Source organism: Phymastichus coffea, unplaced genomic scaffold, assembly GCF_024137745.1.
Source record: "Phymastichus coffea isolate CEN01 unplaced genomic scaffold, Cenicafe_Pcof_1.1 PCOF00045, whole genome shotgun sequence".
Taxonomy (NCBI): domain Eukaryota; kingdom Metazoa; phylum Arthropoda; class Insecta; order Hymenoptera; family Eulophidae; genus Phymastichus; species Phymastichus coffea.
In genome coordinates this window covers 1,685,227-1,711,882 of record NW_026706856.1, presented here as the reverse complement: position 1 = coordinate 1,711,882, position 26,656 = coordinate 1,685,227, and the positions used below count along the sequence as shown (strand labels likewise).

The following is a 26,656-nucleotide window of genomic DNA, read 5'->3' as shown; positions in this document are numbered from 1 at the left end:
TGCCATCGAAATTCGCCAAAAGCAACTGTCCACCAGAGCAACACGCGCGAGCTTCAAATATTCAATAATGTTTGAGGAACTCTCAAAGGCCATGTACTTGTATAATCCCTCGATACATACTCGTCGGCCATAAACCGTAAGTATACATATGCCCATTCTTCTGCGAGTACCTCCTTAATCCGAGAACGAAGAGAGAGCTTCATTTCCATTCAGCTCTTCGTTCTTTGTCAATTTTAATATTCCGTTGAATAGCCGGGCTTCTCTCTTTGCCCTTCGACAAAACGAAGTATATTCGATGTGCGCCCCAGCCTCAGTCCTTACAGTAGCTCGCGCATGCCGAGCGATAGGATCTACTAGATAGGATTGTCGGCTGGACGCACTGACCAGCTCGCCGATAAGGATCGACTCTCATTCTCTCTGTTTGTGCGAGCTTTATAATTCATCGACGAGAGTCGTGTACGCGATCTCGACTTGCGCACGGCGAACCCCTCAAATTTTTCACGAATGCGACATCAGCCGCGAGGATCTGTGCGACGATAAGCTCAGCGCATACGCGTTTAGCCGTTGATGGTTTTACCTGCTGGCTGGCGTGCATTAAGTCTGTATAAATATTGAGCTTGCAATATTGCTCTTGAGTTGGAAACGGACGCTTGCCGAGAGGAGCAATCGGCGTTTCTTTTGAGCGACGAAAAGCAAAATCGTCGGCGACGAGCAATGGTGCAATTACGCTACAGGGCAGTACAGCGCGCAGCGTGCGACGTTGCCGACCAAGCGATCGCTTCCCGCGCAGCCCCGTAAAGTGGCGACGCAGAACCGCATTCGCCGTCTCGTGCACAGGCGATCGCGCATGCGCCGTCCTCGCTTCGCATTATCAGACCGTCCGAGTCCACTTTAGGCGCAGCGTGGGGAAAAACCAAGAGCGGCGGTAAAGCTACGTACGACAGCACAGGTGCACAGAAGGAGCCTACCCTAGGCACACAGCCCGAAGGATCTCTTGGTGAGTCCAGGCCTGCGCGCGCGCGCGCGCGTATGTTGTACGTCGGTCAGGGACAGGCTACGGGCGGGCGGATATCCGGCTAGCGTAAAATCGGTCGCAACTGCAGCCTGCAACCTAGCGGTGGAGGAAGAAAGGAGTCTTAGACGGTGGCCAGGACAAGATTCGCGTGTGCGGAGAATCGATAGCCGACGTTGGATGGTGCGTGTGTACGAAGCCGTAACTGGTCCGGGCTAATTAATTAATCAGCCGGAGGCTGCTTATCCCGGAAGCTAGCTGCTAGCCCAACTTCCAGCCAAGTCGCGTATCTTCGCCTACGTTGCTCTCGGTATGTGTATGCATTGTCGGGCTTGGGACTACTCTCCCGGGAGAGGAGAGAGAGAGAAGCAGGCTGTCGGCTGTTTCGTACGGGCGCAACTTTCAGCTTCCTCTCTATCCGGCAAACTCCCAAGCTGCCGCCCGCCCTCCCGCCGACTTGCCTCTCATTATCTTGATTAATTGACCGATGGCTCGCTCCTTTTCTCGCTTTCGCGGCGCCTGGCACGCTCCTCAAAGTTTCGCCTCGCTCGGCAATAATTGCGCATTTATCAATTAATTATGCTAACGAACGGTCCTTGATAGAGAGCCCGAGCTACCAAGTGCGCGCTACCAAGTGCATCGACGCGTTCATCGGGGGGATGCCTCGACGAATCGGCGATTCGATGAAAATATCATTCGGACGAAAGAACGGCAAGAGGCAGGTGCACACTTCGGATATTGAATAGTTGTGGCGGCGTAAGACAAAAGCTTTCTTTCCGAAGAAAAGTTCATTCCCGGGCCCCCGTCCGCGCCCCTCCGCAGCCCTCCGCAGCCCTCCGCGCCCCGCCGCACCCCCCGGTGCCGCGCGTCTTCGTCTCTTTTTTCTTTCTAGCGCCGAGCCTGAGTTCTGCAACAAAGAAGCCGCGCGCGAGCGCGAGAGACTTACAGCTATCGGTCCGGTCTTAATTTAAACTTGAAATTAATTTCATAGCCGTGAGTGCGCGAGCAAATAGCTGCGAACTTTCGCAAGTTCATAAGTGCGTCGCTATTTTACTTGAAACATTGCGACTTTCCTTTTCCTCTTCTTTTCTCTTTTTTAACTTGCCATCGGAGAAAAAAACTTAATAGTACAGTGATAAATGCCTGAAAAGGATATCGGGACTTGAAAGATTCTGGAAACAAGAAGATGAACAGCTCGCTCGCACGTTATAGGCGGTGGCGTCGCTCAACGCTGGCGCTCGCAGATCGAATGTTTATCGCGGCGCGCCATAAGTGAGCAGTTGGCGTGGATGATTCATGGGCGACGACGTAGCATGCGGCTGCCGGCTTTCTCGCTGCTCGCTCACTCACGCGCACCTACATCATGCAAATGTTTCCAATCATAAGCCAACTCCATAATCGATCTATAAATCTGCTCGAGGGGAAGGCGACACACGGAGCCCACGGCAAAGAATTGAGAGTGAGAGAGACGCACGACAGACGAGGGTTACTGCGTATGTCTATGCTTTCAATCCATCGCCCTGATCCAAAAGCCAATCGCTTTCTCTTCGACTCGCTTTCGGTCGAGCTAATGCTCGATGACTTTAAAATGTCTCTGTCTGTCGAAAGATGTGTTTGATAACGATAGGCAATTCAGTAAATGTCGTTTCACAGCTTTGCTCAGATAAATCATCTGATCAGAGTGCTCGAAAGTCTTCAAAAAGTCCTCATTTGTGCAGCTTTCGGAAAATACAAAATTAGAGTTTAAAATAGCAGAGCACATGAAAAAACTTTCACGACATAAAAAACTGACGTGTTGAATACGAAAGAAAATAGTTATCGAGGAGCAGAAGACATGCGAATGAAAAAAGATTGAACAGCGATCGATGAGCGTAATTCTTGTTAGCATATAATTCGTATGCATAGGGCTGTGTGTTCACTCACACCGCGCTGCTTCACCTACGGCTTTCGTCTGCGCGGTCTCTGCGCATAATAAAAGAATCAAGCTATAGTAATGGAATGAATTGATAGATGGACTTTTCTTTTTTCTTATCTTATAACAACGTTTCAGATCTTTTTACTGCTTTCCGCAGTAAAAACAATCCAGTTTTTAACAACCACGAAATATTAATGTATAAATAAACATTAACGGATTTCTCGTAAATTCTATTTGCTTCTTCACTTCTGCACAAACTTTACACATAATACTTGGATGGTTAATTAAATGAAGGATGTTAACATATAAATTGAAAATAATTTGAATAATCAATCAGCAGGATTTATGACAGAATGGAATTCGAGCGACTGATTAGATTAAATCTAGAATATGACAGTTCATTGCACTCAAATCATATAAATTACTATACAATTTACATGGTACACACGTTGAAGGTGCGTTTATATTGTTCCTTAAAACTAACTTTTATCAGAGGGCCACAGATTCAGTGCATGTGACAGTGCACATCACAGTATCACAAAGCTCTTTGAAAGATTTATGTCTTTCGAATTGATAGCTGAGTTGCATTCAAGAACGCACACAAATGTAATGTTTTAGGCTATGAAAATTTAACAAAAACTCTTGCAATCATATGTTATCGTATTTATTAACATCCTTTATCAAGATGTTCTAGATAGCTTAGATATTACACGGCACGTTCTTATCAAACTTTCACATAGCTTTTAAAAGCAAAACAACGTTTAATTTACGCTGTCTTGCCTTACCTGCAGCCGTTTACATATCTGCACAAGAAGAAGTCAGTCGTACGTATTGTTATATTATTATAAAACTTCCCAAACCTCAATTTCTTCACACTTTACGTATATTGTTATTATTAATTTAATGTGTCCATTATGATTAGTTTATGTACAACAAACGATTAACCATGTTATTTAATTTATGCACAAATTTTAGTAATTTTAGTAAAATGGATCGTTGGGCTGGTAAAGTAGCAGTAATTACTGGCGCTTCATCGGGAATTGGATTAGCGACAGCTAAAGCTTTAGTTCACCGTGGCTTGACTGTGGTTGGTTTGGCCAGAAGAAAAACTAAAATGGAGGTACAACGATTATCATATAGCGCTTTTCAGACTTGTTACATTACTATTTTTATACGCGATTATTCTTCAAGATTAATCTTTTTTCAGAACGAATTGAAAGACGTAAAAGGCCTTGGAAAATTTTACGCGGTAAAGTGCGACGTGACTATCAAAGAACAGGTCAAAAATGCCTTTGAATGGATCAAAACGAATTTAAAAACTATTGATATCCTCGTCAATAACGCAGGGACCAATACATCTGGTAGCGTGGCCGGTGAGTTCACGTTAGGAATTACTGGTAAAAGTGTAAGCTTACAAGAAACTTACGAGAACATGCGTCATTCTTTTAGACATTGACATTGACGAAATGAAGAAAATGTTAGATATCAATTTTATAGGAGTGCTCCTTTGCTCTCAATTGGCTATAAAAATGATGAAAAAAGCTGGCCACGAGTCACATATTATCATGATCAACAGGTCAGTAATAAACTTAGTGGATAAGTTTTTTAATTAAATTCGAACATTCAATGGTTGATTAAAGCGTCATGGGCCTTCGAGTAAATCCCGTTCCTACTCCAAACTGCACAAATATTTACGCAGCAACCAAGTTTGCTCTTCGAGCACTGTCCCTCACGCTAGAAAAGGAATTATACGATACCAGCATACGAGTAACGGTAACAATTTTCTGATTTTCTTTGTTGCTTTGCACGTCAATTAAAACAATTATTACATTAATATCCGTGTTTATTACAGAACATAAGCCCAGGAGCTGTGAAAACTGAATTATTGGAAAATATGTCGAAAGACTTTCCCGAGATTAATCAATTAATGACATTAGAACCCGAAGATCTCGCTGATGCTATTATTTATGTTTTGAGTACTCCTTCAAGGGTTCTTATTGAAGAGTTGACGATTAAACCTGCAAAAGCACCATATTAGTAAATCATTAATAGTTTAGAATTAAGGTTTATCCATCGTACATGCTTAAAACGTTTATTTAAATTTTTTACACGCGTATATATTTATTAATTGCTTCGTGCGAAGGAAAAAGCAAAAAGTTCGATGCCGTAGATTAAAGTAACAAAGTCTTGATAGACCATAACAGAAAATACATAACAATGACACGTGCATAAAATTATTATCGGTCACAAACCTTATCACAGTAATGATTGTCATCAAAATTCGATACAGATTGATAAAGCTCAGTAAAAATAAATAGAAAATCCATTAAAACATATGGTTCTTGCTAAAGGGTATTGTCAATGTAAAAATCAGTTGGTGCTAATGAAAAAAAGTCCAAGATTGATTATAGCTTCTTCTTATTTCTGATGATGAAGACGACGCCTTCCGAAGAGCGCAATTATAATCTTTATTCATTAGCAAGCCAGTCGAGCTTGCGGTTTCGAGATACGATTCTTTCCATTCTTCTCCGCCTCTCTCGCTCTCCAACTTGCCTTATGGACTCGCCTCGCGGATGATCAATATTAATTTAAGCTTGAAAAAAGATAATGAGAATGAAAGGCACTTTTATATGGCGTTCGACGAAATCTCTGAAAATTGAGTTGTTCCTTTAAATTGTCAAGAATGACGTTGGCGATTTTTTAATTGACACGCTTGGCTCGACTGCCAGATATCTTTTGTATAAGAGTATTATCAATTGATAACTTTGCTACTACTCACTAGGAATTCGCATTCGATATTTTATTCACGCAGAGATCGATAAATAAGATTTCAATGGAAAATATGGTAAATAATGCGCATTCACGTTTTACCATTCCTCATTCATTCACCCTACCCTCAGACCTTATATGGTAAGGCCGATGCGAAAATGATTATCCTCAAGTGTTTTCCTTCGATTATAAAATAAGAAAGAAAAAGAAAGGTACGTACGGCGATCCCATCGATTTCCATCTTGAAAAGTTGCCAGAGTCAATATGCGAATAGGATTTCAAGCGAGATAAACTGGAAATAAATTGAAAAAGTTTATTGCCGTGTTCGAAGAACAACACACACACACACGCACACACATACATATGTACACTTCGATATATTTCTTTATTCAAGCATCTGCGAAATAAGAAATCAGTTAATTGTCTGTACAAACTTTCAAGTGAACAACCTAAACAGTAACTTTCAAAATAAATATTCATAAATCACGAACAAAACAGACATAAAAAATGGGATAACTACAAATAAGTTGAACTCCGAGACAAATGATATTTTTTTTGGTACAGTCGAAGACGAACAGTAAAGAAAAAAACATGACGACGACTATATGCAAATATAGCACGGAGACAGAACTTGAGGTTGTCGCGTGTGCACGAGGGGGAAAACGGAAAAAATTACGACAAAGTGCTAAACGATCGCGGCGCACCACCTTATGCCGGGTTATCACTGCGTCTGCGTTTCTCTATATATGTGTATGTGGGAAGAGAAGAAATGGGAACGGGGAAGGCGGAGGCGGGGGGGGGGCAGAGGGAGGCCTCGAGATTTTAGGTCGACTATGCAAATAAGCCACTCAGCCCCGAATGTCTCAGGGGCTCGATTCGCCTCTTGCTTTTTCTTCTCGTGTGTGCACTGACTTGTTGGCCGCCTATCTATACTCTCGCTCGATGTCGATACGGATATGTCGCGAGCGCCTGGGAGCTAATTTCACGCCAACAACAGCTTTCTTCGCTCCACGTTCTTCATTTCGAATTCATCGCTGGAAAATTATAGGCCAGTGTTTACACTTGGCGGCAGCGTTTGAGAATGAGCTTACTCTTCGCAAAGAAGATTCGCGATTTTTCACTTTACCATGTCGTTTACTGCGGGCACAGTGTTTTCTGCTTACTGCGTACGCTACTGCGGCGTAGATGGTGTGCGCGTAACACGCGTGTGCAGCTCTTTTTATAAGAATAAAAACATTTACGGCCTCGCATAGTTCTCCATCTCACGAGTATATGCAGGATCTGAGAGTTATATAGCTACGCCAGCGCGCACCCTTCTGAAAAAGTATCAACACTTTTATCAACACTTATCGCGTATTTTCTCGACGTTCTAGTTTGTTGCATCAAGCTTCTAGCTCTCGAGCAGCTTTTTCAGCGATTAGTCACATTTTAAGATTTTTTTTTTCATCTTACCCCAGTCAAGTCAAGTTAGTACGTTGATGTTGCGTTAATTACAAAATATTTTATCAATGTGCAGATATTACAAATATACACAGTTGAGTAATTATTGTCACTTATAAACTAAACATTACAATTGTCCTTTAATATTTTCCGAAATTACTGTAAAGGCGCAATATATATAAAGTACATTTATTGAGTTCTCCGTATATTACAAAACTGTTCACACTTCAAACGACCACTTCAAGAGATAAGAAGAAATTTGAGCTTGAAAGTGGTGCCACCTATGAGCGCTGCCATGAAATAGCGAATTTATCAGCAGAGTTCCTATTTACACTCGTATCTCAAATGATATAAATTAGATTTGGATAATTTCAAAAGCGTTACCTTATTTTATCTAATTCCCTATAAATTTAACAGATATATCAACCAACTGCTTTTCAAAAGTATCTAAAGACGAATAAAACTCGACAATGGAACGTTATTTTTATACTAATGCATAATTTCAACAATTATTGTACCTCGCACGATAATTTACAGAAATATTATATTCATGAACTCTTGAAAAATATTTACCGTACAATATAAACATAAAAGAGGGCATAAAGAAAAAATGAAAAAAAAGACTATTTATATCGAACAAAGCGTGAAAACGAAAAAAAAAACTTCAAAGAACGTCCGAAACGCACAGCGTAAACAAATCATAGCATAGAACCCCGACAGTGCCACAAAGAATCACATGCAACAATCATCAAAAACGAAGCGGAAGAATAAGTGAAAGAAATAGTTGTTTGATGGTTACCGCGCCTCCTTGAAAAATAAAGAGACAGCGGTGTGCAAGTACATACAGCAAATCAAGATCGGCGGTGTCGCGCGAATTCGCTTAGATCGGCAGATAAATTCAGTCTTTGGTTTTCGACATGTGACTCAGTTTTAGTATGAGTACTATAAACACTTAGGCGGATATTTGCCAAGTGAGAGCGAGGGAGAACAAAACGATCTCATTCCCATCTCAATCTATATTCGAGCGTTGAAAGAGGTCGCGCGAGCCAAGCCCGTGGCTGTCGACGTGTGGGCGAGGGGGGGGGGGGGGGGGGGGGGGGGGGAGCTCTGTGTGTTGGCACCTTGCGCGGCGCAACCCTTTCAAGCCCCTTTCCGCACACGAAGGGCGCGAACCCCGACGCCACGCGCGTTTTTAACTCCGTGTGTATATGTATGAGGGGCCGCGCATATTGCCGGCTCTCCGTAGCTTTCTTCTTTTTTCTCTCACTCTTTTTTTCCTAGCGGCCGTCTTCACTTACTCTCTTGTTTTTCACTCGCGACGACGGCAGCTCTTTCAGCTCGCGCTCGCTCTCCTTTTTGTCACTGCGGCTGCACGAGTCTTTCTTCTTCCGAGATACCTTCTCTCTTTCGAGTGTCATCTTCTCTTCTTTCTTCCCTTTTTGATGTTTTATGCTCTTCGCGCACGACTCGCACCCTCGACTACTTCCGCACGCATTGTCGCTCGGTTGCTCGCTTGTCTTTTCATACTTGTTGTTTGAGATGTGAATTTTTTCACTGCTTCAAATGAGTATGCGTTGACGATCAAGTGACTTGAATGCACCTACTTGATTATTATGCTATTTCAGTTTCTTTTTGTCAGATGGATGGAACAACGTCTTCGTCGGTCAGCTAGTCGGTTCAAGAAAATTAAAAGAAAGAAAGATTAAAGAAAGATTAAGAAAGAAAGGAAGAAAGATTAAAAGTCGCTTCGAACTCTATTTTAATTCCTCGCGCTAGCCTACAACCTCAAGTACATTCTCAAGTATAGATAAAGATTACGGAGCGTTGACACACTTTACTAGCTGTAACCATCTGTTTTTTTATTATTGAATCATTAAAATTGCGAGACTAGCTGATGCGATAAATTCAAATTACTCCCAATACACGTGAACAACGTTCGACCAAGTAAAGTGTGAAGCCTCGGTCAGGCAAAATAATACGCTTACGCGTGAAAAACAACGATGAAAGAGTGATTATAGAAAAGTTTATTTTTGAGGTGAACGGTGAATGACGCGTAACCTCATACGGGCCGGAGACTCCTCTGTTATCGAGTAAGCAGAGCAAATTCATGAGAACAAATATGAAAATCTCGAGTGCAGTAGCCGCCAAGCGTGAAAAACAACGAGTAAATCCGAGGGTTAGGTTGGTGCTGCGCTCTCGAGTCTTCGCGGGCGCCTCGAGCCAAGTCCCCCTGTGTTTAGTTGCATTTCGCTCATAGCGCCAGCTATACGCGCTATCCCTATGTAGACAAAGCTTTAGCACGCACACATTGCCAACTGCGAGCTTGAAGACGATATCGTGTGCTGCTTGCAAGCCAGGTTGCGAGTGTCGATTATGTATTGCTAGTTTCCGCTTTCTCCAAGGCTCTATATACGCGGCTTTACGTCAAATTAATGGCCGGCTCGAGTTGTAACGTACATTGCTGAGGCTCGGCAATTGTTACTCTTGCTGAATTATCATCTCGTGTTTTTCATATTTATTGCTTCGATATTTACTGCATAAGCTAAAATTGTTCTTTACAGCTAATCTACGTTACACTTCACAATAACCAGAACTATTTGATGTGCCTAAAAACGTATCACGACACCTAAGCCGTCCTCGAATTCATCGCGTGAAGTTCCGAGAATTATTTGGAGGAAGGAACGACGGGCTGCAATAACATAAGAAGAGCAGCAACAAGAACATTATTGATAGATGGCGATGAAAGCAGCAGCGGTAAAATCTATTGGAGCAAAATAGAAGCGCAGCAGGCAGATAGTCTAGAGAATGAACGTAGAGAGGCAATAGCGAGGCAGAGAACTCTTGCGCGGAAGAGACGACGCAAGAAAGCCCTCTCTCTCTCTCTCTCTCTCTCTCTCTCTCTCTCTCGCAGCCGCAGACTGTGGAGGAACGAGAGGAAGAAGAGGAGGATGAGGAGGAGGGGGAGGGGAGAGCGGAGCGAGAGAGAAGAGGTGGCGTGCACACAGAGAGAAAGGAAAGCTGGCTGACTGGCTGGCTGGCTGGCTGGGAGGAGGAGGTAGTGGTGAGGTCGCTCGGTCGATTCAGCCCCGGGCACTTGCAACGCTACCTAACGTATATCTGCAGCCTTCGCGCTGCTCGCTACCATTCCGAAAAGCCTCCGACAACTCTCCACCCTCCCCCTCCCCGGTCTCTTCTGCCGCTGTGACAGTGCAGACGCGCCAGCAGCGGAGAGAGAGAGAAGTGGAGGCAATATTTGCTGCCGCTGCCAGCGCTCGTATATAGCTTGCATTCTACTCCGAGCGTGTGCCTTTCTTTTAATTTGCTTTTTTTCAAACGTCGCTTCGTCAATTTAAAGGTTGCGCGCGTCGCATCCGCTCTATACTTTAAATATCGCTTAGCGCAGCACTCTTCTACCGCGACACCTGCCATTTATCTTGCTTCTAAATCATTCTTTTTCCAGTTTACTTTGGGATTTTCCGCCAAACAAGTTTTTCAATTTATGGAGAACAGTCGACGAAAGTCTTCTGCTCGAATTGCGCCTCCTCTTGAATTTCCTCGAATGCTTAATTGAACGAAAGGCGCTTCTCTTTTTTTGTCGAAAGCCATTATTTCATCGCGCAATTTTTATTGCCTTTTTTTACCTACCTGATCCCAGCTCTCTCTCTCTCTCTCTCTCTCCTATCTACCAACTTTTTTTCTCGCTCACTCTCCAAAATAAAGTCTTCGCGCTCTGAGTGCTATCGATTCGATGGTGAGCCGCTCGGAGGGCCAAGTTTTATAGGTTTGTTGATGGAGGCTCTCGCATTCCGACGGGATCACGAAAATTAAAAGATTAAAGATTTGTATAAGGGAGAGGCCGCTGCCTCGTTCTTATGTCCTTTCTTCGAGAGAGATTTTCATTAAGCTCATTGCTAAAGAAAATTGCGGGAGGAAAAGAATAATATTTCATTTTTTCCGTCTCTCTCTCTCTTATTCGTATAATAATACTGACGGATATTGGTCGTTGAGCGTGAGGGGAATATACGAGTGGCTGACTAAACTCGGGCGTCGCTACTGAATCGCGAACTTTCTCTGAGAGAGACTCAATTCGGTGAAGCTGAGCTCTTACCTGAAAATTACGTTATTTTATACTGCGCGCGCGGCGTGCAGGCAGCGCAGCATACTCCAACTCTCTCGCGCGCGCGCGCGCAAGATTAGACCGAAAATGCAATTTCGTATAGGAAACGTCCGGAATAGTAAATGGAGTGTGCCTCGACGACGCGCAATAAGCCGCTCTCTCTCTCTCTCACTCTCTCTCTTCCTCTTTCTCTCAGAGAAAATGGAGTGAGTGAGGAGGGTAGAAGGAGGGTTGGAGAGAGGGCAAAGACAGAAGAAAAGGAGGTGCAGTAGGCGAAAGAGGGCGGGAGGCGTTTCTCGCGGTGGCGTCTCTGTCTGGCGGAGGGAATGAGAAAGCACTCTAGCGAGTCGCAGAGGGAGAAACAAACGGAGAAAAGGGTGGGGGATCGAGCGGTAGGTTTGTGCAGCAGCAGCAGCAGCAGCAGCAGCAGCATCGCTGGCTATAGACGTCGACAGAGGAGGGAGGGACTTAGCGCCACCAGGCATTGGTTTCTACGTCTGTTACGTATACGTCTGATGACGCAAAAGCCCCGCGAGGCTCCACCCAACGCACGAAGAGCACACAGAGCTATATACAGCTGCACAACTACCAACGCCAATTCTAGCCGCTCAATGCACTCGCAGACTCTCCAAAGAGAAAAGGATACCAAGATGGTGGCACGTGATGATTCTACAGATGCTTCTACCTTGACGCGACGCTGTTCCCTATTATTCTCTTGAAATACAGCGCAGTGAATGTTCTATTTGATTGTACCCTAAAGGCATCCAACGAATCAACAATTTCTAGATGTCATAGAACTAATTATACGTAATTTAAATATATTGTTTTCAGATAACATGAAACATTTTGCATATAACTATAATAGACACTACTTCAAGGAATCGAAAAGCAGGCCGAGCAACGTATCTGACTAGAGTATTTCTTACTACTGAAAACTAGATATTGCGCGTAGGTCTTTTTCGGGTTTGTCGCAAAAATGCAATGTGTGCAACAAAATACGTATATCTATCCTCCTTTTTCATCGGAAATCGATAGCACTCGGAGGGCGGAGTGTAGGAGAGAGTAAAGGAGGGGGAGGCTGCAGTCTCATAAAGCTTAGGCGATCCAGCGAAGCAATTAAAACTTAGGACAAGGCTGCGGTAGCGAGCGCGCACGGCAATGCAATCTGGCTGCTCGAATGCGAGCTCAAAACGCCAAAGCAGCCAGGCAAGAAGAGCAGAGTGGTAGTGGCAACGGTAGAGGGGTTTCGCGGGGGAGGGTTGGCTGGTTGGCGTCGATGCGGGGAGGAAAGGCGCTTGCGCCGCAGCCACCTCTCTCTCAGTCACTCTCTCTCTCTCTCTCTCTTTTATTTGTATCTGTCATTGCTTCTGCAGCTCGGGACGCGAGGAGAAATAGAGGGGAATGCGCTCAACTGGAAATTCCTCTCGTATACGTGTACACACAGACATATAAACGTTATTCCGGAATTTTCTTCACCTCTCCTGCTGCTGCTAGTGCTGGTGATGCTGGTGCTGGTGCTGCTGCTGGCTTGCGTCTCTGCTGCTTTATATCCCGACTTGGCGGGCTGTCTTCTGAATTTTTCCAATATAGCCCGCGCAGCCCTATGCTAGCTCTCGGCTTCTTCTGCTTCTTTTTTACTGCCGTCTACGCTCGCTTGGCTACTGCCTTTTCATGAGAGTTATTTTCTTGCGTGACTTTCTTCTTCCGATCTTTTTACCTCACAGCGAAAAAAACTCAGACATATCGGTCGAGAGATGAGAATGAAATGGTTTATTTGTCATTAGGCTATACTGAGGAAAATAGTCAACCGGGGACTTCTTGTAACGCGAACTTGTTCGGTCAGTGATGGTAATCTTGCAGGCTGATTAAGCAATAATTAACGAGAATCCACACGGTAAAATCCTTTATTTTTGCACCGAGAGAACAAAAGAGACGTGGTCGAAGTGGTTTTCTCTCAGCGCCGCGTCGCTCGAGATACATCCAACCCCTTTTTTCCAGCTCACCACAACAATTTTTTCCGCAGGCTTTTCCCTTCTCATCTTTTCTCGTACTCTCTTTGGTGCCCTTCTCACTTTTCTGCCGCGGGCTTTTCTTTCATCCTTTTTATACGAGTCCTCGTTTACCTTGCTCTCCCTCTCTTTCTCACTCACTCGACTCGCTTTTCCTTCTTTTAATTTTATTTTTGGTCTTGGCTCGCATGCCCTCAACTAAAGAGAGAGAGAGAGAGAGAGAGAGAGAGAGAGAGAGAGAGAGAGAGAGAGAGAGAGAGAGAGCGAGGGAAATTTATTCTGCCGTTAAAGTGCTGTGAAACAGAAAACTCGGACCAAGCAGCGCTGGCTGGGCGAGAGAGTGCTCGCGGCACGGCGGCTGCTTGCTCTCTTTTGTCCTTCGCTCTTAGTTAGTTTTCCTTTTAGCCAGGTAGCGCGCGACTTTGCACGCGCGCGCGCCACCCACCCAACCATTTTTGTGTTGGCCGACGAAAGCGCGCGCGACCAAGGGTATATATACACACACCTCTCGCACCGCACAATTTTAATTAATGCGTCTGCCCGCGTGGAAATGGCAGGCGCGTAATCGCGAGTGGAAATAGCGTTCTTAGCCGGCGCAAACTCGTGGCCAAAGAAAAAGCGTAGGCACAGCTTCGGCCTAATGCCGTTAGGCATGTTAAATTTGATGATAAAATTCACGCGAAACGTTTGACGGTAGACTCCGCGATCTCCGATATCTAACGGAATATACGATATCGGCCAAGTGATAAAGCTTTTTTTCTTACTATGTGCCGATCGCGAGAGCCGATACCAACTAATACTATTTCCGATAAATTATTCTTTCTTTTATTACATAGAGCTTACATCCTCCTGGAGTACATTACAATGCCCATTTACTTGGCTTTTATATTGAATTTTAATAAATTCCACGTGCTCGTAGCGGGTGCCCGAATATGTTCTTTAAATATCTTATCTATGCATCCATCTCTTACAAATATCAAATTCATCCTCTTTGTTTTCGATATAAATTACCACTAATTATCGACGAGCCGTATTTTTTTCCCGGCAGACGCGCAACATTTTCTTTGTTCGTGGCATCTTCAATCTAGGCTCCGCTTAGCCTTCCAATTGAAAAAATTCTTTATCTTTTTTCTTTATTTTTTTAATGATAATTAATGCTATCATAACCATTGCTCTTTCCAACGGTAACGTGTAGTTTTCGCACACAGTCGTTGCAATGCAGCAGAGACTATGACGTCTGTCTGACAGTAGCCTGATGCATTCTACTGGCGGCATGCTTGCATGAAATCCTCGCTGTTTAATTGGCCGTCGGAGCTGAATCAATATACAAGCGCCAGTTGGATGAAATTCCGTCTATTTATATCATCCAATTTATCGGCCCCTCGGTGCATTCTCATGGGTGATATATATAATTGCTCTTTCGCGCGACTCTTTCTTTGCTACCGCGGCTACGGGGAGACGATTGTGCACGATGTTGGCGACGACGACGACGACGACGGGATGAAAAACTTTGATATCGGCGCGGCAGCCGCCGGCGTAAAGCGATATAAAGGCTGACGGGAGGTAATTATAATTAGAGTGGCGAACGGCAGTAAATGCATAATGAGCGCTTATGCCACTCTTGTGCTGCTGCTGCTGCCTACCTGCCTTTGCCTGTCCTCGTTTTTCCTTTCTTTTTTTCTTCTGTCGCCCGGCGCATCATGCGGCTCGCAATGTTATTTTCTACAGAGACTATTTATCAGCTTTTTGATCTATGTTTTCAATATGTATTTTATGGCTAACGTCACCTCATTTTTCTAATATGTTTCTTATTCTTGAGGCGCCTCTTGACATCTTGAAAAAGAACTAGATAATCCCCACTATTAATAGCTTTCTTTATCCTTAAAGGCCACTAATTTTCTAAGAATTCATAGTATCGTCAGGATATTTAAGAAAAAATACATTTCACGTACTTATATATACTATTGTGGAGAGATAAATTAATTTTCTTTATTCTCCAAGCTTTTTTATTTATACTATCTGTAGGCATATTGAAATGTTTGCATTGGTCGAAGCTATCAGTTCGCGCCGCGTTCGTACTGACCCAGACAACGTGAAATAAAATAATAAGAATCATAAGAAGATTTCAAGCTTGGATGCCTTAAGTAAAAATAATGAGCAATTTTTCAGATAACGGATTATCGTAACTACTTTAACTAATGTTTAATTAAAGCTCCCCTCCTGTTTACTCTCGTTCAGCCGCTTCTTTGAATTTTGATAAATAATATTTGTCTCGTAATAAAAAACAATGAAAATGACAATAAAAATGAAAGTACATGCTACAGCGATAATTAAAAGAGTTAGGATAAGCGACTTGAAAACGTTCAATTGGCAAAGCAGACTTGTGACCAAGTATATATCGATATAAAGTTGTTAAAAATCAACAACACGCTAACGGAGGAAAATATCGAAAAAGCCCGAGTTGTTTGGAATCCAAGAAAGAAAATAGTTACGCGCATCGACGATTCAACGGGCGCTTCTTTTCATTATTCAAGCCCGACATCGAGAAACGAAGCACGCAGACGGTTCGAAGGGAAAAAGAAGAAGAAGCGACGCGAGGAAAAAGAGGAATAAGGGGAAGGGGAAAGAGGAAGAGGCGTCGAGAGTGTCTGCTAGCTACTGAGGTCTCTTTGTCTCTTTCTTGGATCGAAGCGCTGCTGCCGCTGCTCTGCCGCTACTGCTGCTGGGCCCTCTTACCCTTTCGAGTGCGCGCGCCTCCCCCCGCTCTGCACTCCATTTTCTTTTACCTTTCTCCCCCCTTGCCAGAGTGCAGACTCGTTATACTTCGGTTTCCTTCGTTGCTCCCACCTTTGCATGCAACGACTTCTCGCTTTTTCTCTAGCGAAGCGTCTTGAAAAAGAAAATTAAGGGAAATTATAACAACATTCACGATATTCACTGTGAGAAAGCAAGTTTCATGTTATAAGCGAATTGGATACAGAGTCTTAAGTTGCTGCTATCGAATTTTCTTTTAATCTGTTGATATTTTTTTAAGGTGTTCTATTGTGTTTTTATCTTCAATTATTTCATAAGCTTGAAAGCTCTACTTTATAAAATTAGATAAGATCAATAAATAAATTGTCGTTATTTTTGTATTGATGCTCAAAATATTGCAGTTAAATTAATAATGAGATAACAATTTATTCGTATTTCTATATATTTATCGGTTAGATAAATGTAAGCGTTGATAAAACCTAACTAAAAATATGGAAAGGAACTTCAGTCGTAAGCATATACTAAAGGTTAGTCACCCGAAAGAGAGACAGACAGACGACAGACAGACAGACAGAGTGAGTAGAGTAAGACAGAGGGGAGTAAGGGGAGAGGACAGGGGCGTAGCCAACCCCTCTCACGGCGACAGTCAGAGACCAATGGAAAGCACAAATACGCACGACTTCCGCTTTCCCTCCCTCGACAATTCGGGAAACTCCAAATCCCAACAACCATTAGGATCTGCACGAGTGCGGAAGCTTTTTGCCATTGGTCGCCGTGAGTTTCTCGCTCTCTCGTGCTCAGGTATTCGTCTTTTCGACGATCCACTCACGATCGTTCGTGGGAGTTTCTCGTATTCCAGGCCTTCGCATTGAAGGGAGTGGTTTTCATTTCGAATCTCGAGTTTTTTTACTTTCGACCTCAACGTAAATCATTTTAAAAAATTGTTTAATACCGCGATTATGCAAAAAGTAAGTCATGAAAAGAACGAAAATAAAATTAGACAAACAGAGAAATGCAAGGGGTGAAAAACATATTGCCATGAAGGCGAAGATACGTGAAAACCTATACATTTCACTAATCTCAAGTTATATCGAAGATAAATCTGGAGATACTCGATAGAACGAGGTAGACATTTTTATGCTCTTTTATCGTATATTATGATTATCTATCGATTATCAACCAAGAAACGAGTCATTCTTAAAAGCCCGAGCATTGATTATTAAAAATAACTGGTGAAAAGAAGAAAAAGCTTAGTGCGAAAATGGAATCATTCTTTCAAAGTATCTTTTCCTCGTTCAGCCAAATGTTAGTCTGTATATGGATCCAAGCTGCGGCGCTTTCGAGCCACCCCCCTCGGGTCGCGAGTTTTCCGAGTCTATATACCAACTCTCCTCCCGCTACCACTATACTGCCGGCGCTACCGTTTCCTCTCCTCTATAACGCGCAGGAGGGTTCCTTCTCTTTCCCTCTCTCACTTTTAAACCATCGTCGTCCTTAGTTTCTTTCTCCTCTTTCTCTCTCCCTCTCTCTCTCTTATATCCCAGCAAAATCCATCCATTTTAAATGACGGATATTTTCTCCATAGAACCGCGCCTTATGGATTTTATTTTACTACAGACGCTAGAGACGCATATATAGAAGCGAAGATGAGACAAAATTAGCCTTTTTTGACGACGACTTATTTTTCTCCCTCAAGCTTTGATGATTTTTACTTTGCGTTCGAAATTTAGTGTTGTAATCTCGATTTTTCCTTTTTTCTTTAATTACAATTATAATGCTGTTTACAAAAGGAGCATTATATTCGCAAGCAAGCTCGTTCAAAGTAGTATTAAAATATATTAAAAAATTACAGCAACTTAATTCATTTGGGATGTAACCATTCCGAGTGAAAAACCGCACGCAACGAATTGAAAGTAATTAACTACTCAAAGAGATTTAATTATTCGAGCAATAAAAGAAGTGAAATTTGAAATTAAAAACGAAATTCATAGCGGCTATAAGTAAAACTTTGTCGACTATTGAGCACCGGAAAAAGGAAAACTACACGAAAGACGAAGACAAGGGAGGTAAAAAAGAGAGAGCAGAGCGAGAGAAAGAGTGGATGCTGTCTCGTGCCAGGAAAAGTGATGAACGAGCGAGCGCTCGTGGGAGGATAGGCGAAAAAATTATAGACGGAAGATTATCGAATCCGCCGTCGCCGTCACTGTCTCTCAGAATTTTCTCTCGCGCCCGGTACAGCGTTTCGCCTCCAAAAAAAGAAGACCAAATCGATGCCGTCTGTTTCGTTAGCATTTTTTATTTAAAAATTAAAATATTACAGCTCGTCATTTAATTATACATTACAAAAATTAGCTAATTGAATAATAGCGAATCATCTTATTGTCTAAATTTTAGGAGAGCTCGTAAGGCCAAAATATTAATCTAATTCTTTATTTAAAACAATTTCCTTTTTTCATTTCATGATTAAATAATTCTTCGCAATGTGTAAGTTCTGTAAGTCTTCGATCGTAAAAACGACAAATTGTTCGTAAGATACTCACGTAAATATTTATGTTGAAAGCAGTAGATATTTGGAAAAATCATTTAAACGATCTTCAAAACTAGATTTTCCTTAAGTTCATCGCAGTATGCCATAGATGCGGACGTGAAAGAAAAACATATAACATGGAAATGAACGTTTTTTTCTGTATACACTTCAGAGTACAAAGACAGATTATTTCTTCAAATAGTATCATCGACAAATAGTAGAGGTCATCTGCGTCATAACCGAGCACAATGATGCTCTTGAAAAAGAAATGATGAATTATTGATGCGCAGCTCTCTGACGTTTTCTTAGCATCTCGTTATTTTGACTTTTGTGAGGTGCATAGCTAGCTTCTTTCTTCTTGTTCAGTTGTCTACGCTATGGGGAAATGTAGTTTTGCCCAAAAAGTAGAATTAGTACTGGAAAAGCTGATTATTTCTGAGTCTTAAAAATCTCCATACCCAAATAATATATTTATTTGAGAACATATATTGAATAAATGGCCTTATAGAAAAGACGGAATACAGATTCCATCAGTTATTTTTGCTGGGTCCCGAGGCAATCTCTACAAGCGATCCGCGACCACGCCGCTAGCCACAACTCGCGGAAGAAGACGAAGTAGGAAAAGAAGGCTTTGATAAATGACTGCTGAGAAAAAATCCACGTCGATACGTCTTCCTCGAGAGGAGAGCTGCTCTTCTCTTCTCTCTCCGACGGAGTGCCGGAAAAAAAGAGAAAGCCTCCAACTCTCTTATCTGTACCGAATTCATCCTTCCGATAAGAATAAAATGATAAAGCAGCAAGCTACTTTTTCGAGGTGCAATTTTTTTTCACACAGATAGTGATGGATAAATGATTTCGTGTCTTCAGACTTGCTTTTGAAATCCCATCGCGTCAATCCAACCGTTAAACTGAAAAATACTAAAGCGAGTGAATTTACATTACAGCAAATTGATTGCTACAAATCAATTAATAATCTGTTTATCATGACTCGTGCGTATCAAGCAAAAATAAACCAATCGATCTATATCGCCAATACTTCAAAACAGAAAGCTAATTTCTTTTATTACGTTCTAACGTAGATATATTCCAGTTATCATTGAACTTTTCGCCTTATCTTGTTGTATGCTCGTTCAATGACAACTTGCCCCCGAGTTGAATATATTGCCGGAAAACTAAGATGCACGCGACTTTGGTAAACGAAAAGATGGTTATCGTCACGCGGATCTACATGCGTCCATAAGAAGGCCGTATAATAAGATTGTTACTTGTAATTCGATATAAACAATGATAGCTTGAAATTAAAATTACATTTCAATTACATTTTGCATTGTTATTGATATCAGCTACTGATTGCCTTGGTATATTTCATTAAAAAATATTTATGTTTATCATCAGGACTTTCTAACGTTAATATCAACAATAAAATGAGCTATTTTAACCAATTCGAGCACATTATATACTAAACGCAGTACATTATATGAAGGCTATTAATATAGATAAGTAAATATACGTAAAATTTTATTTACGTAAAAACACTTTCCTTATCGAGGAAATAGGATTTCATAGAAGCTTAATCATCATATTATTGTGAGCCAAAAGAATTAACTTGAGAGTTTGAAAAAAACTTTTACTTACGATTGAAATGCAGTCTATCGTTATCAACAATATAACAATCTTTTATCGGCAATTTACATTACGTTAAAGAATCGAAACCTATAATGAATATTTTTATTTGAAACATTATAACTCGATAGTGAAATTGAAATTCGCAAAGGAAACGATAACAATCACGAAACGTAAATAAGGTTGAATAGCCGTAAATTATGAATATTTACTTAGGCAGAAGATACGCACACGGGGGAGGAAGTTTTGTGTCGAATTGTGGATGGAGTGTGCGGCCGCATAAGCAAATACACTGACGTCCAAGAGCAAATACATGCAATCGCAAGATAAGACTGACCTTTCGCGGTCTACGAGGGACGTCTACACGCGTTTAGGACTGCCATAGGGGCAAAGACGAATTTCGCACAATTGCCTAACACACTTTTAATGTCAATCTTACAAAGTCGCATTTGACACTCAATACCGTTACATCGTCGTATGTCGTAGCATAATTAATTAATCCGAATGGTTTGAATGTAGCGTGGATCATTGACGCTTAAACGTACAATGACCCATGCTTCAAACATCACACGTGCTAATGTGTATAGTACCTTCAACTTGGATATTCCGATTATGCATAGTTTTTTTCTTATATGTTATGTTATTAGTGTGCGGGCCCGCGAATGGATGATAGGTCAGTTTTGGATGAGAAACATCTTTCGCTGTCTTTCTGTCGTTTTCTTTCTCGTGGTGAGTAGTGCAGTGAAAAGCTACATTGGAATGTTGTGAACAGTCAAAAAGTGGTCCGACGGCTTTCTGGATGTCTCTGGTTCTTTGACACACGCTGACGTGTTTGTTCCGATGAAAAGCCAAACGAATAAGTCAACGCCCGGATACATCTTAACTTGGGGGATTCCGAAGAGAAGTGATTCAGATATTATCGTCTATTATTACAAATTTATTTTTCAAGAAATTGTACTTTCGAGTATGCTCTATCTTTATCGTTTGTATAAAAAAAGGTAATAATTGAACAAAGACAGTGTTGATAAAATGTCAAAAATTGAATCCAGGCGAAACATAAAAATTGTATTTTATTGTAGGATTTGACTGTTACATGAGAAAATGCTATTGTGGTAATAGTAAAAACTATTCAAATAAAAATCTATCGCAATAATAACTCGAGATACAAGGTTCTTTTATTACGTCAACAAAATAATCGGATACCATTGAATTCTAAAGTTGCTATCGGAATGTTTCGACTAAATCTGAAGAAATATTGCTGATAATCACTACATTGAAGTGTGTCAAACTAATGCCACAAATTTTTATTAGAGAGATGTTTGTTATGTTGGATAACTAATATTGAATGATGAAAAATCCATTCAAAAGTTTCAAAAACATGAACTGTCTTTTGAAGCTTGCCTATTCTGTAAGATGCGATAATAGCCAATCCACCTATATCAAAGTTTGAAAGTACATTGTTATTTGCAATTTATTTTTCAAAGGAAGACTATGTAGAATTCCAACGCATATGATACGTCTGCAATAATAATGGAAAATCATTATCGTATATAAAAATATCACCAATTCTAAAAATACTAACCATGATAATTCGTTGCATTGACTGTATGTAACCAGATAATGTTTCTTTTAAAATAGCATAGAGTTCAATACCAATGCCGTCGAAATAATAGTTCTCTCTCAGCTTATTTTTTTTCAAATACAGATCACGTGAACATCACGAATTGTAACTTTGGTAATTCCACTTGTGTCTTACTCAATTAATTATATTTTGAAATATGGACATGCTTTCAATCATCATTTGTAATCATAGAAGAAGTTAATCGTTATCTTCGAGGCGGTTCCCTTCAATATAAGGCGCGTGATAAATTCATAGTGATAATTGAACATATTGAGGCTAAGCTAGAGCTCGAGATGCTTAATTTTTCTAAAGAAAAGTAATTACAGTTGCTCTCTGTATTATTCTCTTAGTGTACCGATCAAACGACTTTTATTTGACCATTATGCCAGTGTTTCGAGCATTTTTTTTCTACTAAATTAATCTAAAATTCTTGGAGATAATAATATTCTTATTTCAAAGAAACCGCAATCGCCAATCCCATTTTCGCCTTTCATTAAGCTTACTTTTCTATTGTGGAATTGGTTAACTCGTGAATAAAATAAATGACCAAAAATCACGTGGTCGTTTTGTAAAAGACAAACTCTATGGTACATAAAAAATATGACGTAGATTTTAAGAGGAAATTCGGTATGATTGAAAGTTTGAAAATATCAACAAGATCGAACACAATACTGCAAGATGATGCAATTCCAAAAACCCTTTCGCTATTAACAAGGGCGAAAGAGGAGAAAAATGAGCAAGCTATTTGTGAACACGATCTCGCGAGACATCGAAAAGAATCACGTCGAACGAGAAGAAAAGCCAAGCGTAAGAGAGAGGTGGCAGAGTAGCATATGTATATAAAAAAGAATCGGTGCCAAGTGAGAGACAGACAGTCAGTCGAGTGAGTTACATTCGGCCGGCTAATAAGATGAACGGGGTGCAAGACTACTTGGAGGCACATCAGTTACAAACTAGAGACGCCAACGATGTGATCGAAGAGTTTCAAGATGAAATTGCCAAAATGCAAGGTTGCTGTCTCGACATTGGTTGTGGGCCGGCATCCACTACGCGTAAGCTCTTCATGCCTAAACTACCGGCTGATGCTACTGTTGTTGGTGAGAAGATATTTATTTTATTACTTAACTAATCCATTTTTTTTTAATTTAGCACTTTCGACTAGTCTGGCGGTAACGAAGATCAGTCGGTTTCAAAATTTCACTGTTGCTATTATTTTTCATGAAAATTTTTTAAAGAACAATCGTCTTACTCGGATTACAAATTGATTTCAGGTGGTGATATATCAAAAAAAATGGTTGATTTCGCAAAAGCTACACATGTTGATGAAAAACGATTGTCATTTGTTCAACTTAACATAGAAGCTGATAATCTTCCATCGAATCATTTTGAAGCTTACGACAATGCGGTTTCATTTTATTGCCTTCACTGGTGCCAAAATATAAGGTACTGAAAATTTCATTATCGCAAAGAACTTAGAAATTACGTAACGATCGATGGTTAATCCCGTTACCGTTGTAGATAGTAGTAATAGATTGATATTTAAAACAGAATAATGTGTCGCAAGTAGATAATGATAAATAAGTTCCAAAGCGATATTTTAAAAAACTTATTTTTAAATATTTGTTCATTGACTATTTAATATCACTATAAATACATTTTGAACAGTAAATGATCTCTAACTTACTATGGTTAACATAATCGATTAAACCATCGAGATGTTTAAATAATGATACGATTGTTTTACGATTTGTTTTCAGAAAAGTATTCGATAATATGTATAAACTCTTGCGTCCCGGCGGAAAGTCACTAGTTCTGTTTTTAGCACACAACACAGGTTTCGATAGTTATTTGAGACTGTCAGACGATCCAAAATATAAGCCGTTTATGAAGGTATTTGTAATTTGCAGTTATCAGGATCACTTATTGAGTAAAAAAGATTCCTTATAATATGTCCGTATCAAAATTTCATCTCAATTAAAGAAATTCAATCAATAAAAGAACTGAAGATCCGCTTTATCCTAGATGACTAGGTGACTCGTCTAATAAAGAATGTATTGTTCATATACATACAGCACAAATATAAACGAAGATTTAAACTGTCCTAAAAGTAACATACCAAACTATTGAATATAATTTTATACTCTTAATTTTTACGTAGAAGTTTATAAAAATTTTAATAATAACTGTTCACCGGACGATGCTTTTAAATAAAACCTTATCTTTTTCTATTCCAAGTGATTACACTCGATTTCAAATTACAGGACGTTTCAAAGTACATCCCTTACTTTCAACAGAATGATAATCCAAGAGCAACGTTGAAAAAAATGTTGGAAGAATCAGGTTTTAAAGTTCATCATTGCAGTTTTCGTGAGAAAACCTTTATCTATAATAGACAAATATTAAAAAGTAAGTATTATTAATAAATACATTTTTGCATATGCAGGCATTAACGATCAGTACTATTTCCGTTTACAATAGAGCACGCAATAGCTGTTAATCCATTTATTGAGAGAATGCCTCTCGAAATAAGAGAACAATTTGAAGAAGATTTACTACGTGAAATTATCAGTCGCAAGATTTCTTTCGGACATACAGATAATGGATCGAAAGAAGAAAGTAAAGTACTCGATAGATATCACATAATGATTGCTCATTTTGAAAAGATAGGAAGCTAGATTTTATTTTTGATCGAGAAAACAGTATGATGGCTTTTACTTTACGCATTAGAACATGATGACACAACTGGAGAAAATATCTTGTCTGATATGTATTGTTATGAATACATATATTATGATATAGATATGAACCCAATCATATCCATGTAGCTTAGAAAATCATTATGTTCCATGATGAAATGACCACGCTACATATACAAAGTATTTTTGTGATTATTTTCGTGTATTTTAAGTTATAGCTACACAGCAAGTACTCTATGTTTTTAAAGTATAAGTATTAATTATACGTTATAATATTATTCACTTGACTGAAAATATTGGATGGCGCTACAAATACTTACAAGTATATACTCATTAAGAAATCTACGAGATAATTTTTTATTTCCAACTATATTTACAATCTGTCTGACGACAATATATACACCAAATAAAGATTTGTTTCTCTGTTAGATTGGGAGTTATTAAACTTTATTCTCACCATGGATGTTTTGTATTGTAGTCACCTCCCGCTAAGAATCGATTTCCTAGACTGTCAAAGAACTTTTTGTGGTTTTCTTAGCTGATAGTGTGTCTCGGAGGACAGTATATCGCAAAGAATGTGATTGAGCCGTTCTTATCTTTGATTTCTACATTTGTTGCTTGTATAGATAACCATATTTGTATGCTTTAACTACATGTTGTTTAATGGTAGTTTTGATTATTATTACAGTTTCCCCGTGTACTTTGTCATAATGATGATTAGTATTGTAGATAGAGTATTGTGGCATTTTCAAGTAATTTTTATGCATGAAATGTGTTTCAGGAATTAACATTAAGTCGATATTATTTTCTTTATGAAATGGTTTTAGTTCAATGCTTCTTTATACCAAGCCGTTTTCATTCCAAAGTGCTATTGTCAATCTAGTATTCATTTAATCATATTTATGAGCGTGACGAGCATACTGAGTATTGTATCCATTCTGTTCATAAGCTTAACCATCATGTTTTCTAATTGTGAGTAACTGTTATTGTATTCTGTTGACGGTGTGGTGGCAGTACGTTTGGGTTTTTCTTTAATTTTGTAGACACTACCACTTGCTACCAGTGCACATGTAATATTTAGTATAATAGCATTTTCAGGGCCTTGGTCTTTCTTTTGGTCTGAGCACTGAGATTAATTTTTACCGAAGAAGATTTCCGCCGTAGTTGGCACGTTTGATATCTTTTATTTTTGTTTGAATAGGGCAATTTAAAGCTAAATGATTATTCGCGCATTTAACACAGACTGGAGTTCTGTGGCAATAGTTTTTTGTCTAACCGTATTTCTGATATCGCAATCGCATGCACTGAGGAATATCTCTTTCTTACACGGTTATTCCAAAATGATTATTTCGTTCATAAGTTTTTTGATTTTGTATATTTCTTTGTTATTTTCATTAGCTTTTATTTCTACGAAGAAATTGGTAAAGGTTGTTCTGTTATTCTATGTTTCATGTTAGAAATTCTTATTATTTTGTGATTATACAATTAAATTTCTTGTTTTATATAATTTGCGTTAACTGAAGGGTTCATATTTTTGAAAATGGATTTAAATGATCTATTTTTCGGACGTGTAAAATCGGTGTGGTTCTTTTCTAATTTAGCTATCATATTGGTGAATAGTTCTAGATTATCAATTAAAATGTTTATTTTATTATTGTTTGGACTTCGATTGTGAACTCATTTTTCGCGATTTTATCTTTTGACGGATTGATATTTAAAACACTACTATATATTATGAATATCTACGGTTATTTTAACGGTTTAAGGACTACCGACATTGCTGGCGTTGTGTTTACATTACTTGTTCTGATTTCGTCTTTGAACTTGCAATCCTTTCAATTTGTTGCTTACTTTAACAGCTGCATTGTTGGAAATTCCTAGCCAGTAGTCTTTGATATTGGTATCCCTTTTCTTGATTATTCTATTTTCTTTCGAGCTACTTCTCGATCTTTTGCTTTACATAGAATTCTATTCTGTTTTGTTTTCTTTTTTCTTCCGTATTTTTATTTATTTATTTTTTTAAATTACATTGATGATGTTGGCACTGTTTGATTGTTTGCAGTTATGATGGCTGGTTTTAATAATATTAAATTTTGATTGGATATATTGATAAATTCATTTTACACTTTGCGTGAGACTTGTATGAAAACACTTGCTACGAGTTGCTTAGATT

At 39.9% G+C, this 26,656-nt stretch overlaps 2 protein-coding genes across 2 annotated transcripts; both read left to right on the top strand.

Moving 5' to 3' along the window:
- Positions 1–3,915: 3,915 nt before the first annotated feature.
- LOC131664779 (farnesol dehydrogenase-like) lies at positions 3,916–4,965 on the top strand. Its single transcript, XM_058936136.1, has 5 exons — positions 3,916–4,047; positions 4,135–4,300; positions 4,377–4,503; positions 4,568–4,700; positions 4,780–4,965. Exons 1-5 carry the CDS (start codon positions 3,916–3,918, stop codon positions 4,963–4,965), a joined length of 744 nt encoding a protein of 247 aa, XP_058792119.1.
- Positions 4,966–22,680: 17,715 nt separating this feature from the next.
- On the top strand, positions 22,681–25,069 carry LOC131664751 (juvenile hormone acid O-methyltransferase). Its single transcript, XM_058936081.1, has 5 exons — positions 22,681–22,884; positions 23,059–23,230; positions 23,545–23,677; positions 24,049–24,193; positions 24,266–25,069. Exons 1-5 carry the CDS (start codon positions 22,698–22,700, stop codon positions 24,460–24,462), a joined length of 834 nt encoding a protein of 277 aa, XP_058792064.1. The 5' UTR covers positions 22,681–22,697; the 3' UTR covers positions 24,463–25,069.
- Positions 25,070–26,656: the final 1,587 nt, after the last annotated feature.